Raw genomic sequence first — 15,023 nt, 5'->3', positions numbered from 1 at the left:
ATATATATGTATATGCATATGTGCGTATACATATGTAGGAAAAACCGGGCGGACCTTTTGTCCTCAAGTTTTCCATTTTATCCCCCTTCTTTACCTCCTCGTATTTATATCCCTCTTCTTCTTTCCTCCTCATACTTTCTTTATACGTATTCTTTGTATCATTACTCGCCAAATGAAAAAAAAAAAAAAAAAAAATTAAAATAAAACACAGTGAGAGGAAAGTCGGGATTTATCCAACGTCAAAACAGGATCACGTTTACTTTGTAGCAGGTACGTCTTATTAGAGTTTAAAAAATTCACTTCCAATTTTTTTCAATTATCGGATAAATTGCTCCGCACCTTTTTTTTTTCTTCTTTTTTTCAATCTTTCTACACTTTTTCCTCTGTACGCGAAACTCGGACGGGGCAAATTCGATCAGCGTCGTGTCATAAATTACAAGTTCAGCGCAGCACGGCGTTGTAAGAGAATCTTTTGTAATTGCCTTTATCACCTCGACACACACACACACACACGCAGACACACTAGATTTCATATATTCATTTCTCGATGCTCGATACCTACGTGTTTTTTTTTGTAACAATATTGTACAAAATTAAAAGCACCCCTCTTCTCCCCGCGATGTGTTTATTCATGCGAGCGAACTTTTCCGTCTCCTCGTAAATATGCTCTGAGGTGGATTTTTGAAGAGCTCGTTTTTCGGTGTTTGTTACCTTTTTTTTTTTTTTTCTCTCATCCTTCTGTTTCAAATATGCAACCATGCGTCAATGATCGTTGTACGATTTTTCGACTTCTTGCAAAAAGGAGCCAAGAAGCGACGGATGATACGACGATTTTCAAAACTCGGTACCGTTCGAACGATCTTATAATAAAGAAAAAGAGAAAGAAGAAAATGAACACGAAGAAGGACGAAGAAAAAAAAACGTGCGCAAATTTTTACGTGACAAAGAATAAAAAAAAACAGACAAAAATCGATTTCCATACCTTTTCTTTTCGCCGCGGTAAATGAAGCGTCTTTGTTTTTTCACGCCTGAAATAAATCTTTGCACAAATGTTGGGCGTGGCGTTTTGACATTCCGACGTTTTTACATCGTTCGATTTGGTTACAGTAGGAAGCCCGAGTCTAACATAAAGGCGCGCCGCATTTGCTTGATTAAGACGCCGTGTCTATAATCTGCAAGGTTTTTTTTTCTTTTTTTTTTTCATCCATCGAAAAAGCTTAGGAAAATAATCCGGCGGATCGGTATAGTTGAGGTGCGGGTGGAAAGAGAAGTTTATCTTTTCCCTGATTAACTTGGACTCGGTCGGAAGAGGAAGAAGAAGAAGGAGGAAAAGGAGGAGGAGGAGGAGGAGGAGGTACTGCTAGTTACGTCGGTGCCCAGGAGTCAGTTATACAGCGAGAAGTAGTTACCGCGGCGAGTTCCCGACTTCTTAATTAAGGTGCGGGTGTCTTGCGTCGATGGGCATGTGTGTATTTGTATATACGTTAAACATACACACACGCAATTTTACACTCGAACTTTTGCCCGGGAACTCGTAAAGTCGGAGAAAATTAAAGAAATACTAAGCAAGAAGAGAAATAAGAAGTGTATATATTATATATATATACCTATAATATAATTATCCGTCAATTAATTATACGATTAATCGGCCTTTATAGCTTTCATTTTTTCACCTATCGATGCTGTATAATTTTTAGTGAAAAATCAAATGAGCGCGATCTTTTACCTAACGCGGAACGCTCGTTTTTTTCCGAAACACCCTGATATGTATGTTTTTTTCATGACCGACTCATCCGGACGCATATCTTTGAGCTTAATGTTATAAAATATAATTACAATGAGAGGAAAAAAAAAAAAAAATAAAATAGTAGGATAGAAAAAAGTTTTTAAAAAATCGAATATATTCAAATACGTTTAAAGATGAAAATTTATTGAATCGAATTATGTGTATTTTGAGCTTTTCCGATATTATGTAATCATATTGTAGGTAAATTACAGCTTTGTTATCACGTAGATCCTGGTATCCGAAGTGCCGAGTTTCTCTACTTCGGTTTATTATCGTACAGTGTAAGAGAATGTGTGTGTGTGTGTGTGTGTGTGTGTGTGTGTGTGTGTGTAAGACATATGTATGCAGAATTAGTACATCGCTCTGTAATTAGTTTCCGCAAATGCTGCACGTTGTATCGAGTATGTGTATTTATACATATATAGGTCAATACAAAATACGAATATACATTCCGGGAAAATTTGCTACGCAAGCTTATACTTTACACATCCTCGTATGATTATTTGTTTATTCATTCTATGTGGATAAGACAAAGTTTTGATCAAATGTTATTTCAGCCTTTGACAATAATTTCGTGGATTCGATCAAACGTCACGAATCCGAAGTTCACCCGTCTCCTTACAATATCCTGTGTTTGAAAAACTTTCTTTTTATTTAATTTGATTCCTTTTTCTTTTAATCGGTGTTTTGTATATTATTTATCGTTAAACAGCGACAATCAAACGTCGCGACGAAAAGATCAACGAACGATCATCGACTCGATTAACGATGAAAAGAGGGACGGAAAATAAAGTACAACCTGTAACGATCGTGTGGTAATTATTCGGTACAGCGATGCCTGCTTTTTGTTCGCGCTGTTTTCGGCCGCAGGGTTATAATTGATGCTCCGAATGATCTCGGTGGGCTTTAACTCGAGAGTCGTTGTCGCATCGCTGCGGAGAGTTTATATTATACGCACACAACTCACTTGACTTGAACAGAAAGGTGAAGGAGGTGGGTTTACTTTGGGAGAGGCTCGGTGCCAATTTGGCGACGCTGCTCTCTCCGTACTTCGTCGTCGTTCGAAGTCCCTTGAATATTGAACGAGGAAGGTTTGAGGTAAACTGTGTAATCTTACGTAGGTGAATTGCAAACTTAAAGAAATCAAGAAAGAAAGAAAGAAAGAAAGAAAGAAAGGGGGCGGGGGCTTCATGTTCCGAATTTTAAAAGTTCCGAAAGCGCCGAGTTTCGAATTTTATCCTTGCGAAACTTGAAGCGACGGAGTCAAGTTTTGACGAAACGTCACGCGTTTGTCGTTACTTCAAAGTTCGATGTCTTTACTTCAAGTTACGCCACAAAATAATTCTGAATTATGCGTTTTCGGAACTTTTCAAATTCGAAACTTCAACCCCGCCGCAAAGAGAAAAAAAAATACGAAGGAAAGAAGCTGGATAATGATATTTAACAACAATTTTCATTTTTTTCGATAGTAGTTTTTTTTTTTTTTGTTCTCTTTTCGTTCGTTACTTTTTTTTCGCACTTTTATGTCTTCTCCTTATTTATCATTCGAATCCTTTAAGAAACTTTATTCCACACGAACGAACGGCTCTTATCCTTGCGTCAGGATATACATGACATGCGCATAAATGTATTACACAATGAATGCATGATGTATTCAAAGGACACACGCATCAGCATAATTTATTGCCCCGTCAACTCGAAAACTTTTTCACTGTTGTATTCAAATAACTTTTCTCTTAGATCACCGTTGCTCATGTAGGGTAAAAAAACAACGCACGTATGTAAACCGCGGATCACGAAACCGATCATTTTTCCACACTAATGTCAAGTTTTTTCTCCACTTTTTTTTTTTTTTTTTAAATCTGTTTTATTATCTTTCCCAATCGATTCTAACGCCAACAACCAAATTTCTTTTTTTTTGCTTCTCCCCTTTTTCCATGACATACGTATATTTGCGAAGATAAGAGTAACGCAAGAAACAAAGAAAGAAAGAACGAAACGAGGGGGGGGGGAGGCAGGGGGGGGCAGAAAAGATATACGTAAAATAAATATGGAAACGTTTCCCTCAAGCCCTCGGGCCTAAATACCATTAAACAAAACTGTCTGAATATAGGGGCAAAAGAGAGTGTCCTTTTTTTTTTATCTCTCTCGCACGCATTCGCATACCTGTAGAGATAAACTCGAACGTCTCCCTAACGCTTGCGGATGAAACTTGGGCAGCGTTGTTATCATTTTATCTTTCGAGTTTTTCCTTTGCTTATGCTCATTTTTTTTTTTTTTTTTTCACCTCGACGCAGTGATTTTTTTTTTTCTTTCTTTTTGTTTTTGCATCCTCTTTGTTCTCACAGAATTTTCTTCACTCTTAGCCAGTCTGATTACAATTTATCATATCTACATTCCGTATTAATTTTCGAAACGTATAAATCGCGTACTTGCTGCTTTGTTTCAATCTAAAAAATTCTCACATCGTATAAATTAAATGTGACTAATTTTTGTAAAAATTCCAAAATCTCTCTCTCTCTCTCTCTTTGTGCTGTCCAGGATAAGCTTTCAGATTTTTTTTTTCTTCCACGCACTGGAGTTGGGCTAATAAACTACCCTCAGGGGTGGAAAGGGGTGGGGGGCAAAAGCAGGGAGGGTTTATTTCCTCCTAAAGGACCTCCAGCTTTGCCGTTATCCCAAACTGTACCATCTCGTCAAGCCGACAACCGGCCTCCTAATCCAACCTAACTTGACGTAACTGATTTTCACCACCTTATATGTGTACCGCGGATCCGCTTTATTCATCTTATATCTACACGCATGATGTTAGATTTACTCGATGATTTTTTTTTTTTTTTTTTTAACTAATTTTCGACGTCTATCCGGTAATAAAATCGAGCTGTTTTTATTCCCGACTCAACCGTAATGTTTACTTTATTTTTACCTGAAAAGCGGGACGAAAATGGTGTGTTATTCTCTACTTACTTCTTTTCTCTTATCCGTGGGAAAAAAGTAGCAATGTTCTCCCATATTTACGGGAAATATGATCTCTCAAATTAATTTTTTAGTTTATCACGTTTTCTCTCTCTTTATTTTCCATTTCGAACTACGTCACTCTGCACTATTATAATCTTTCAACAACAATATAGTTTTCAGACTGATAAATCCCACTGACACATGAAAAGAATATACTTTTAAATCGGGAATAAAGTCGTATATGTAACGCAGGAATAAAATCGGATTATTCCCTTGTTACATAATGTACTATTCTTTCTCGTCTCTTTCTAATTCTTCATTGAGATTGTTCGACCCATTCACACTCAATGTTTTTCATAATATCTTAAACATAATTTGTATATTATAATTCTGATCAAGAAACAAAAATTATTTTCACACCTCTATCATCAATTATAAATTTACTCAGTAGTTGCTTGTACCACATTCTCCTGATAATTCCGAAACAAGGCCACAACAACAACAACAACCATCGTCCTGCGTGCACGTGTAATAATAACATTTCGTCACGATGTGTATCGAAGATGCGTAAGCTCGTTACGTTCAGGTACGTTTATACGTCGATCTAGATCCCTGATACCTTGATGTGTGTGCCCGTCGTTTCGAATATACCCTGGAGTGCGTGTCGCACGGAGAAAGAGAGAGGGAAACTTCCCCTAAATAATTCATTCGAGTTCCGCGATGAAATTTTTATCGACTTGTATCACGAAGCTTGACAAAATTCTGCAGCTGGCTAAGTTCGCACGATGTTTACCTAACCGACTTTTGCTTTATAGAATTTTTAATTGGATATGCATGTTTTTTTTTTTTCTTTCTCCCCCCTTTTACTTTCACTCCCGCATTTGGGTATTTTTATTCCGTTAGCTTTTCTGAAATATTTCGACACTTTTATACCGTCCGATATTTGACACTGAAAATTGCTGAAAACTAGGGTGTAAAATCAAACTCTGCCAGGCATATCGATCGGATTTGTTGTCGAAATTCTACCTGTGATCCAATTTTCCGTCTACCGCGTGTAACTTCGTATCTCCGTATTATCGGCGTGGGAAAATTTATACAATACTGGGTCTGCAGCGAAGGGATAATAACGTGTACATGTATTTACCTATAACGTTTCGTACACGTGTATGCACACTGTGCTCAGATTTTAGTATGTAGATAATGAATTATGCACTATGTGCAAGGTGAGAGTATATTACGTAATTTCTTGTATACCGGTGATGGAACAACGTTTCATACGCTCGAGAATTGATTTTATTTATATATGTAGCATTCCACGTCAAATTAGCATTCCGTGATCTATTTAAATCGGAGTATACGAAAGAGAGAAATAAAAAAAAAGTAAAAAGAAACGTTATCGCGTGGTGCTTGAAAATCACGTTTCAAATCGTAGAATATTTGTGAAGTTTTTAAGATTTTAAAAAATAACATCTTCGGAATTGATTTTTCGATTGTTCTCAAATTCGAACGGTGCCTAAAAAATTTTGATAAAAATTCCGAGATCCTTTTCAGTCGGTACGAAGATCATACTAAAAATTGATTGAATTCGAAGGGGATGAGGTATATGGGCTACTAATTTGACGTGGAATGCCTTATATATATACATAATCGCGATGTTCGGACGTTGAAGAAATTCGCGAAGAAATATGCATTCGCTTTTAATTCAGATTTATTTTTTCCCCCTGTTATTTAATCCTAAACCTTGTACAAGTGGTCTTTCTTATTTTTCTATATCGTCAAACGTTTTTCATTCGATCCTAAAATTGCGGATTAACTGCACGTATACCAAAGAAATATTTACACACACACAGTCGAGCTGCAAATACCGTTCTATAAAATTTTTATTTCCTTATATTATAGCCAGCGCGTTGAGTTTATTTCGCACGGACACTCGTAAATTCACGCGAAGTTGTACCGACAACATTGACGTACGAGATTTCCGTTTATTAGGCCTCTCTACACTACGATATATATATACATATACGCGAATCGTTCGAAATTTTTGACGGTGTATAAAATTTCTTGCAGGTCTATAGGTAAAAGTGACCGAATAAAATTATTCCCAACGAGAATTATGATAATTAGAGAACAACGAAAAAGTAGGGAAAATAAAATGTCACAAAAGTTACTCGAGTCGAGTTAATAAAACCTTTCCAAACTCGGGATTATGTATAAATGTGTATTGCGTAGAGATAAAACGCGTGCGGTTTAAATCGTTGTCGTGAATATTTCACTTGTTAGAGATTTTCTCCATGTAATTATCGTTCACGCGATGTATTCGCAAATTCTTTCGCCGCGAGCAACTAAAAAACGAAAACAAAACAAAAAAAGGCGGGAAGGTTTAAAAAATAAAACTTTTGCAAAAACCTGCTGCAGAATTTTTACAATTTTTTTTTTTTTTTTTTTTTTTTTTTCGTTTGATTTGTTTTTATCGGTTTGGCAAAAATTTACAGATTAAATTGAAGAGAATTCGTGAAATCGATGATTTAATCCCGACGATTATTAATACCGTGTGATTGTTGAACAACGATGAGACAAACGACGCGAAGCAAAGAGCGTCCGACCATCTCTGACCGTTACTACTGCGGCCGTCTGGCGGGCGGTGAAACCACCGGTTGTTTCTACTTGTTTTCCAACTTTCTTACACAGATTCGTACACGTCCGTATTCTCACTTGCGATAAACAAGCAGAGAAACAGCGGCTTACGTGTAGGATCGAGGACATAGGCGGTGAAGCGACGAGTCGTCGTGGAAAACGGCCGGGTTGCCATATGTATATAAGAAGAGTCGGCGCAGGGGTGAAACTTCGCTGCTCTGAAATACACCCTGTATAAATCGCTTCCTCGTTACGTCGTGATCGAACATTTTTGACTGTACTTGCCAACTTGAGGAGGATCAATTTTTTCGTCTTTTCGTTGTGTACGCCATTCTTTTTTCTCTTTTTCTTCATTTCTTTATTTTTGTTTCAATTTTTTTCTCATCTCGTACTCAACGAGAGAAATAAGTTTTACTTCTCGCCTCCTGCTTGCTTTATTCGATAAACAATTCGTTCGATTCAAACCGGACTTGATGAAATTTATTTATTCTATGTCAGTTTGTCTGTCTCTTGATACCGAAGATTTTGGATGTTTTTCGCCAATTTAGAACAAGAAGAAAAAAATTGATCTCACAAGTGATTACAAGGAATATTCTGTTGATTGAAAATTATTTTTGAATCCGGAATTTATTTCATTTAGTTGTGAAGTAGAAGAAAATTTGTGTCAAAAAATTTTCTCAGTTTCGGTAAATTTTACCATTAATTCATTCGACTGCGACTTTGCTTGATTTTAATCGCGTGAAAAGAATTTCACTGTATGTTGTTTGGCTGCATGGGTACTTGAAATAGTGTCGAACAGCGTGATTAAAAGACCAAATCAAAACTAAACCATTAATATGTAGATATATATATATATATATATATATATATGCGCGTTTGTTTTTCTTTCCTTTTTCATTAAACTACATCCAAATCACAATTTTTCGCTCAATGTTTGAATCGATCCATGAATACAACACGTATGCACAGTCAAGTATTACATTAATTACACACGACGCGGTATAATTGTTGTATCGTTTATCCTTTTTCTATCTCTTTCACTACAAAAGTTGATCGGAATTTGGATGAATCGAGGTCTCGAAAAATGTGGAGAAAAAACGCACAACGACCTGCAATGTAGAGAAAACAATCAAAGAATATTTAGATGAAACAAAATTCGGTAATTGGTTCGCTGTTTCCATTATTGTCGAATAAATAATTTCCAGCCGTGCTTCGAACATGGATATGTATATATGTGTGTGTGTGTGTGTGTGTGTGTGTGTGTGTATAAATACGATGTATCTATATATATATAATAATATATATATATATATGCGAATGAATAATTATACGCACATTTCACTGTACAGACATCGGCAGCCTTCGAGCCAGGGTGCGTGTGGGATAGTATATGTGGTATAGTTGTTATAGGAACACCGCGGCTCAACCCCCGTCCACCCCCTCATTCCGGGGTGGATAGGCGCCAACGTGTATGGGTCATTCCGTGCCAAATCACTCAACCTGAGACTCTGACAATATTCGATTTTATTTTCATACGATTGAAATCATCCTGAAAAATATCAAGAAAAAAAATTTTCGCCGACTTTTTGTTCAGTGTATTATTTAATTTCTTCGTTTTCTAAGAGAGGCTTGTTTCACTTCTTGAAATCTTTAACCAATTCATATGAGGCGATTGTAACGAAATCGGTTAAAATTAAGTGATATCGATGAAAAGTTTTTGAAATTTATGAAATCTGAAACACAAACACAAATCACTTGAGAAATTTCACTGGAAATTTTTTACAGTTGCTTCGAATTGTTTATAATCATGCTGCAAGGTTACTCGAAATGATGAATAACTTTGATATTGAAATCATTTGAAATCGCATGAAATCGAGTGAAATCATTGAAATCCAGCAATCGTTCATCGTCTAATTTATAAGTGAATAAGTCTTTCGTATTTTACGATGATGACCGAAGATTTTGAAGGGATTACATTTGAAGTGTGATTCCTATTTTTTGCAATTTCTTTGTGGTTGATTTTTTTCGTTGATAATCGCTAGAAAAGGACCTTTCTTAAAATCCTAAAAAATTCTCAGAAATTGTCGTTTCTATTCCAAACATTTCTAGACCAGGCAGATTTTTTTCCATTTTTCTTTCAGCACTCTATTTTTTTGGTCGACTAAAACGGTCTGAAAATTGCCGAAAAATTCTCAAAACTTCACCTGGAACATTTCTTGGCCAGTTCCATTACGCAGCGGTTTTTGTGCATATTTTTCGGTACGTTCAATTTTCTTTTCTCTTTTTCTTACAAACTTTACAATAAAACTGTTCTAGAAATGTTTCAAGCGAAAAACAGAAATTTTAAGAATTATTTTGGGAATTTTCAAACCGTTGAGACAATTTTACAATCGATCGGAAAATTTAGAAGTGTTGAAAAACAATTGTGAAAAAAAATCAGCCCATCGTGAGGCCGGTTTTGAAACGTTTGAAAAAGAAAATACACTTTTTCAGAATTTTGATAAAGGTCGTTTTCAAAACCGCTCTCAATATGGATAAATAATTAACGAGTTGAATAAAACATCTGAAAAAATTCAGAAATTTTGAGTTCCGGTTACCGCTCAGTTCTGAACTATTTTCATCTTTTACCACAATGGAGAAATATAGTTCTAGGTAGAAAATGAAAATTAGTTTTATCTAGTATCCGTTACTATTCTTTCTCATTACCATCACGGTTACTATATTTTCATGTAACCGTTGCGAAAATTTAACGCTTGTGCGAGAATAAATTGACGTTAAAGCCTTGTCAAACTAAAAAAGTAGAGTAAACCTCAGAAACTGATTTTGCGTTGCAATAACCAAAAAAGGCTCGACGATAGCTGAAAATGTTTAGGCGTACCTCGTTTTCCGTAATTCCAGCAATATTCAAACAGTTTTTTTAACGATACCTGTTTTACTCAATTTTTCTAGCTACTGTAACAAATGAAATTTTTCCCAGTGTACCGTTTCGGAATTGCAAAAATCGCTGAAAATATTGTGAAGAAAATCAGAAACGGTTAGGGTCGGAGGTTCGTTGGGTTCCCACGGAATTCCCCATATATCTACGTACGTATAAAGCATGGGGTGCAGAAGCGGCGCTACGCGCGTAGTCCTCGTCCTCCTCGTCCTCCTCGACGTAGGTAGTCCTATATAGTTTACTCTACGTACCTGCGCCGGTGGCTATGACCGTGGCTTCGGGGGTGGCGGCGGCGGCGGTTGAGGGTGAGGGTGAGGGTGAGGGTGACGCGGCCGTCGAGAGGGCGCGGCGGCGTTTCCCTACGCCGAGGGTGCCCGACGGAGCTCCTCCAGTATTCCCGCGGCCGCTCCCTGTCGCTGACGGATTCGTCGGGACGGACGTGTTCCGAAAAACGTGCACCAAATTTCGCCGGTTAACATTATTTTCCACATCTCCTATTATCGTTTCCGTTTATTTTTCTTCTTATTCTTATTCTATTTCTTCCTCAAGCTCCAGCTTTTCGTCTGTGGTGAACATACGACTTTTCTACGGATAATAATAACAACGAGATTTTAGGTTAACACTTGCAATTTTTATCATCGATCCAAGGAAGATAGAGAAACAGAGAGAGAGAGAGATAGAGAGAGAGAGATAGAGAGTGTGTGTGTGAAGAGGAGAACGATAAGAAATAAAAATCGAGACATTCGGTGCACGGATTGATACACGTTGGAATTCAACCGACGTATTTATCGTGCGCTTTTTATACTTGCGCGAAACGGTATTGTTATTTAATCAATTTTTTAATTTTTTATTTTCAAACTCTGCACATATCGTTGCGGCAATGCCTTATATCAGTGACGTGTGGTGTGTCGTTGCAGTTGAGGACAGTGAAGTTTCTTAAATATAATCCTTCTTCGTTCCTCTTTTCTTCTCATCTTCAACGTTCAACAAATCACGTGAATTGATAGTTGCAATAAAGGAAACGTATACGATATAAATAATAACAATAACAAACATCAACAACAATAATAACACAGCGATACAACTTGCGAAAGAAAAATATCTTTCGGAAGAATTTTCGCGAATCGAAAAAGAGAAATTCATTCGATTGTATTCTTGTGTATTACTTATTCATACATATATATATACAGATAAATGTATTGTGGATACGTATAAGCACATCATTATGTCATTAATTCGGTCCTTGCAACTCGATGAATAATTGAGCGAGTCTCGACAACAGGTAGATCACACGTACCGATTCATCTACAGGCGTACAGTAGCACGTTATACTTATATTTCCGCATAGTTGAGCAGAGCGTGCCTGTAACTGCTAATTGCGAATTTATGTAACAGAGGAAAGAAAAAGAAACGGAATAGATATTTTTACTTCTTGAACCGCGGTAGAGAAAAACATCCAGATGGAAAGGTAGACGTATAGATAGATAGTTGGATGGATAGATAGATAGACAGACAGAGACAGAGACAGAGAATTCATTTTCCTCAATTCGATTGTTTAAACAAGACACGTTCCCTCGATTAATCAACGACGATAGTTTAGTTCCTCGTGAAATCTGGCAATTGTTTATTATAACTAACGACGTGAAACATGCTCCTCGTTATTGCAGCGATCCGATCGGTGCTGAAAATAAAGTTCCCTCAAATTCCACCCAGTGTTTAAAGAAGAAGAAACGAACCGCCAGATAAAGAAATAATAATAAATAATAATAAAAAATAAAAAATAAAAATAAAAAAAAAAGACAACGTAATCGAAGAAAATCAACTGCCCAGCTTTGAAAAAATGCAGCCGACCCAAAATCGTCGAGGATCCTTGCAGAGCGGTTCTCCGTGTCCGTCAACTACGGGCAGCTCGAAAATCGCGGCTCCTTCTCCTCCTCAGGAGGTTTTGGCACGGGGTATACCTCTGCCCGGTATGGTGCCGGCGATTTCTTCGGCCGGCGATAATTCTATCATGAAAGGAAACCTCATCGGCCACGGTTTCGTCAATCCTCTCGGTCCCGCCGGCATCGTTCATCCTTCGCCTCACTCCGCCGTACAATCCGTTGTTTCTCATCATCCACAGGGCCAAGGTACACACACCTTATGCGATTACCGATTTACCCCCTTTTTTTATAAAAAAAAAAATAAAATAAAAAAATAAAAATACGCCCAATGAGTAGGAAATATTTTACAAACGGTACGCTTGCGAATTGATTGTTGCGAGGTTTTTCTTGTCCGTTTTTTTGTTTTTTGGGATTGAAAAAATTTTACCCCGGTACCCGAAATCATCAGTCATTTTTTACGAAGCGTTGTTACGGGTAAAAAATTAATTTTATGAAATTTAAGCGAACTCTATCGATTTTTATGAAATTGCTCAACTTTTCCTTATTATTCGACGTTATATAGACTTTGGTTATTTACTGAAAGTAGACGTGAATTTCTTCGTAGAATCAAAGGAATGTCTTGATTTTATCATTTATCGATACTTTTGTACACACGTTTGATTGTCTTTGTGCGAAGCAAAATTTGAACCACGGTTTTTCCTCCAGTCAATATTTTTTCGTCAAAAGTTTTAACGGATAGTTTATACAAGAAACTGCGACTTAATCAGCATCTCAATTTCCCCGTCGTCTGTGATAAAATAAATTGTCACATTCGTTAATCCGAAACAAAATTCAACGAACAAAAATGTAGTGGAATGTTTTTTTTTTTTTTCTTTTTTTTTTCCTCACCATTGTCGATACCTCAGAAATGAAAACCCGCATTTTCCAAATTGAAAACGAGAAACGTCGGTAATGGAGAAAAAAAAAAAATATATTATCGGTTAAAAATTCGAGATTGTATAAATCACTGCAAGTAAAAAATGAGAATGCAAAAAGAAGAAGAAGAAAAAACAAAGTAACCCAAGTAAACGAGTTGCCAGAGAGAGAGAGAGAGAGAGAGAGAAAATAAAATGCTCGAAAGCACGTGTAAAGATATAAAAAATGTACGATAAAACCCCTGAAGTAAACTTGTATCGGTATCGATGGATTCGGAATATTGAAGGTCTGGAAAAAATCCTGCCGTCGTCGGGATATTCGCCGCACGGTTCGCCGGTTCGAGGACCTTTCTCCTCCGTTCACACTTCGCCTCAGGACACGATGCACGTGATGCCATCCCGATCCAGGATCGACCAGGAACAAATCGGCGGCGTCCTTTCGAGGCGAGGTTCCGACGTCAATTCCCCGATTCCTGGGAGTATGGCCGTCGTCGGGACGCCGGAACACCGGGGAAGAAGACGCTCCGATTACAGTCCTCATCAGGGTACGTCGAGTTGAAAAAAAATATCCCGGGAATCCGTTTTTTTCTTCCCCACGCGAGCAATTCTTTTTTTTTTTTTTTTTTACTTTTTCGTTTCGTCCTTTATTTGTAGTTGCAAAAACGGATCTTAATCGCAGTTTGAATTCGATGCCGGTTCGCCGGGAATGGAGACTTTTTTTTTTTTTTTAAATCCTATCGGGAGATAATCGTGGATTGAAAAAAATTCTACGAAAATCTGTGTGGAAAAAAAAAAACAAACAAAGATAAATATCAATGAATAGGTAAAGAATAATGGTTTTACGAATCGGAAAGCTTGAGAGTATCGAAATTGGTGAACATCGATTAGGTTTTCTGTCCGTTTCATTCTTTGCGATGGATCATTTTCTTTTTGGGATGTTTTTTTTTTGTTTTCCAAAACCTTGGCATCGCTGCACGTTTAATTTCACTACATTGCAACGATATTGATTATAAACAACAGGTGAAACTGTTGGATTTGAATACTGGAGAAAGAAAAAAAAAAAAAGAACAAGCAAATTTCCCAATGATTCGTCGTAAATAGTCTTTTACATAAAATTACCCATCGAACAAATCTATCGGATTTCATACAATTTTTACCTCGATTTCAAACGAAGCATCGTTGTCCGTGAACAAGCTTTTGTTTTTTAAATCTAACATGTAATAGAAATATTATTTTTACACCCTTATTTTCTTCTCTGTTTTTTAATAATTTATTTTTATTCTTTCGCTCACTTTCACACTGTTCCCGTTCGTTTTCCTTGCGAAACGTGACGAGACTCCGAGTTCATTGATCGTTTTACTTAATCCTGCTCTGCTCATGTTCCTTATGTAGGTATACATACGTACGTGTTATACGCATACGCGCAATTTACATCAAGAGGGAAGTAATAAAACGCCTACAAACTTTCGACGTAGGTACCTACGCACGAATGTAAAACGCTCGCGTGTTTCGTTGAAGCGGAGGAAAAACGAGAGGGCAGAGGGAGATGAAAATGAAAAAAAAAAAAAAAAACAAAACATTAACCCGAGACTAAAAAACTGATAATACAATGAATTCCATGTATACACGTGCAGGCATAATAATTATACATATATAATGGCCGTTGCGTGATCGCATCGCGAGACCGCGTGCGTCTCTATTCTTATACGCATATTGCTCAGAAACATCTCGTTAAAAGCATAGTTTTAATCGCGATATTGATAAACTAAGACAACAAAAAAATCAGTTTTTTTTTTTTTTTCCCCCTACAAATCCATTTTCTTTAAACGTCATGTAAAAAAATATGTGCGCATGTAACACGTCTCGTGGACGACGAGTAGATGGAAATGTGATAATTTTACAAACACAAAGGA

General features: G+C 37.0%; 1 protein-coding gene across 10 annotated transcripts in view; it reads left to right on the top strand.

Moving 5' to 3' along the window:
- Positions 1–15,023, top strand: part of LOC107224485 (dystrophin, isoforms A/C/F/G/H) — a 325,712-nt gene that overhangs the window by 109,179 nt on the left and 201,510 nt on the right. For 9 of the 10 annotated variants that reach the window (XM_046745769.1, XM_046745771.1, XM_046745763.1 and 6 more), the window contains one exon: positions 13,398–13,655. The exons of the other annotated variant lie outside the window; for it this stretch is intronic. In XM_046745769.1, the coding sequence (XP_046601725.1) occupies positions 13,398–13,655 (258 nt within the window). The remainder of the gene's footprint in view (positions 1–13,397; positions 13,656–15,023) is intronic. 10 annotated transcript variants of the gene reach the window in all.

Source organism: Neodiprion lecontei, chromosome 7 (assembly GCF_021901455.1).
Source record: "Neodiprion lecontei isolate iyNeoLeco1 chromosome 7, iyNeoLeco1.1, whole genome shotgun sequence".
Classification (NCBI taxonomy): Eukaryota; Metazoa; Arthropoda; class Insecta; order Hymenoptera; family Diprionidae; genus Neodiprion; species Neodiprion lecontei.
Note: the sequence above shows the minus strand (reverse complement) of the source record. Positions and strands in the feature narration are given on the sequence as shown.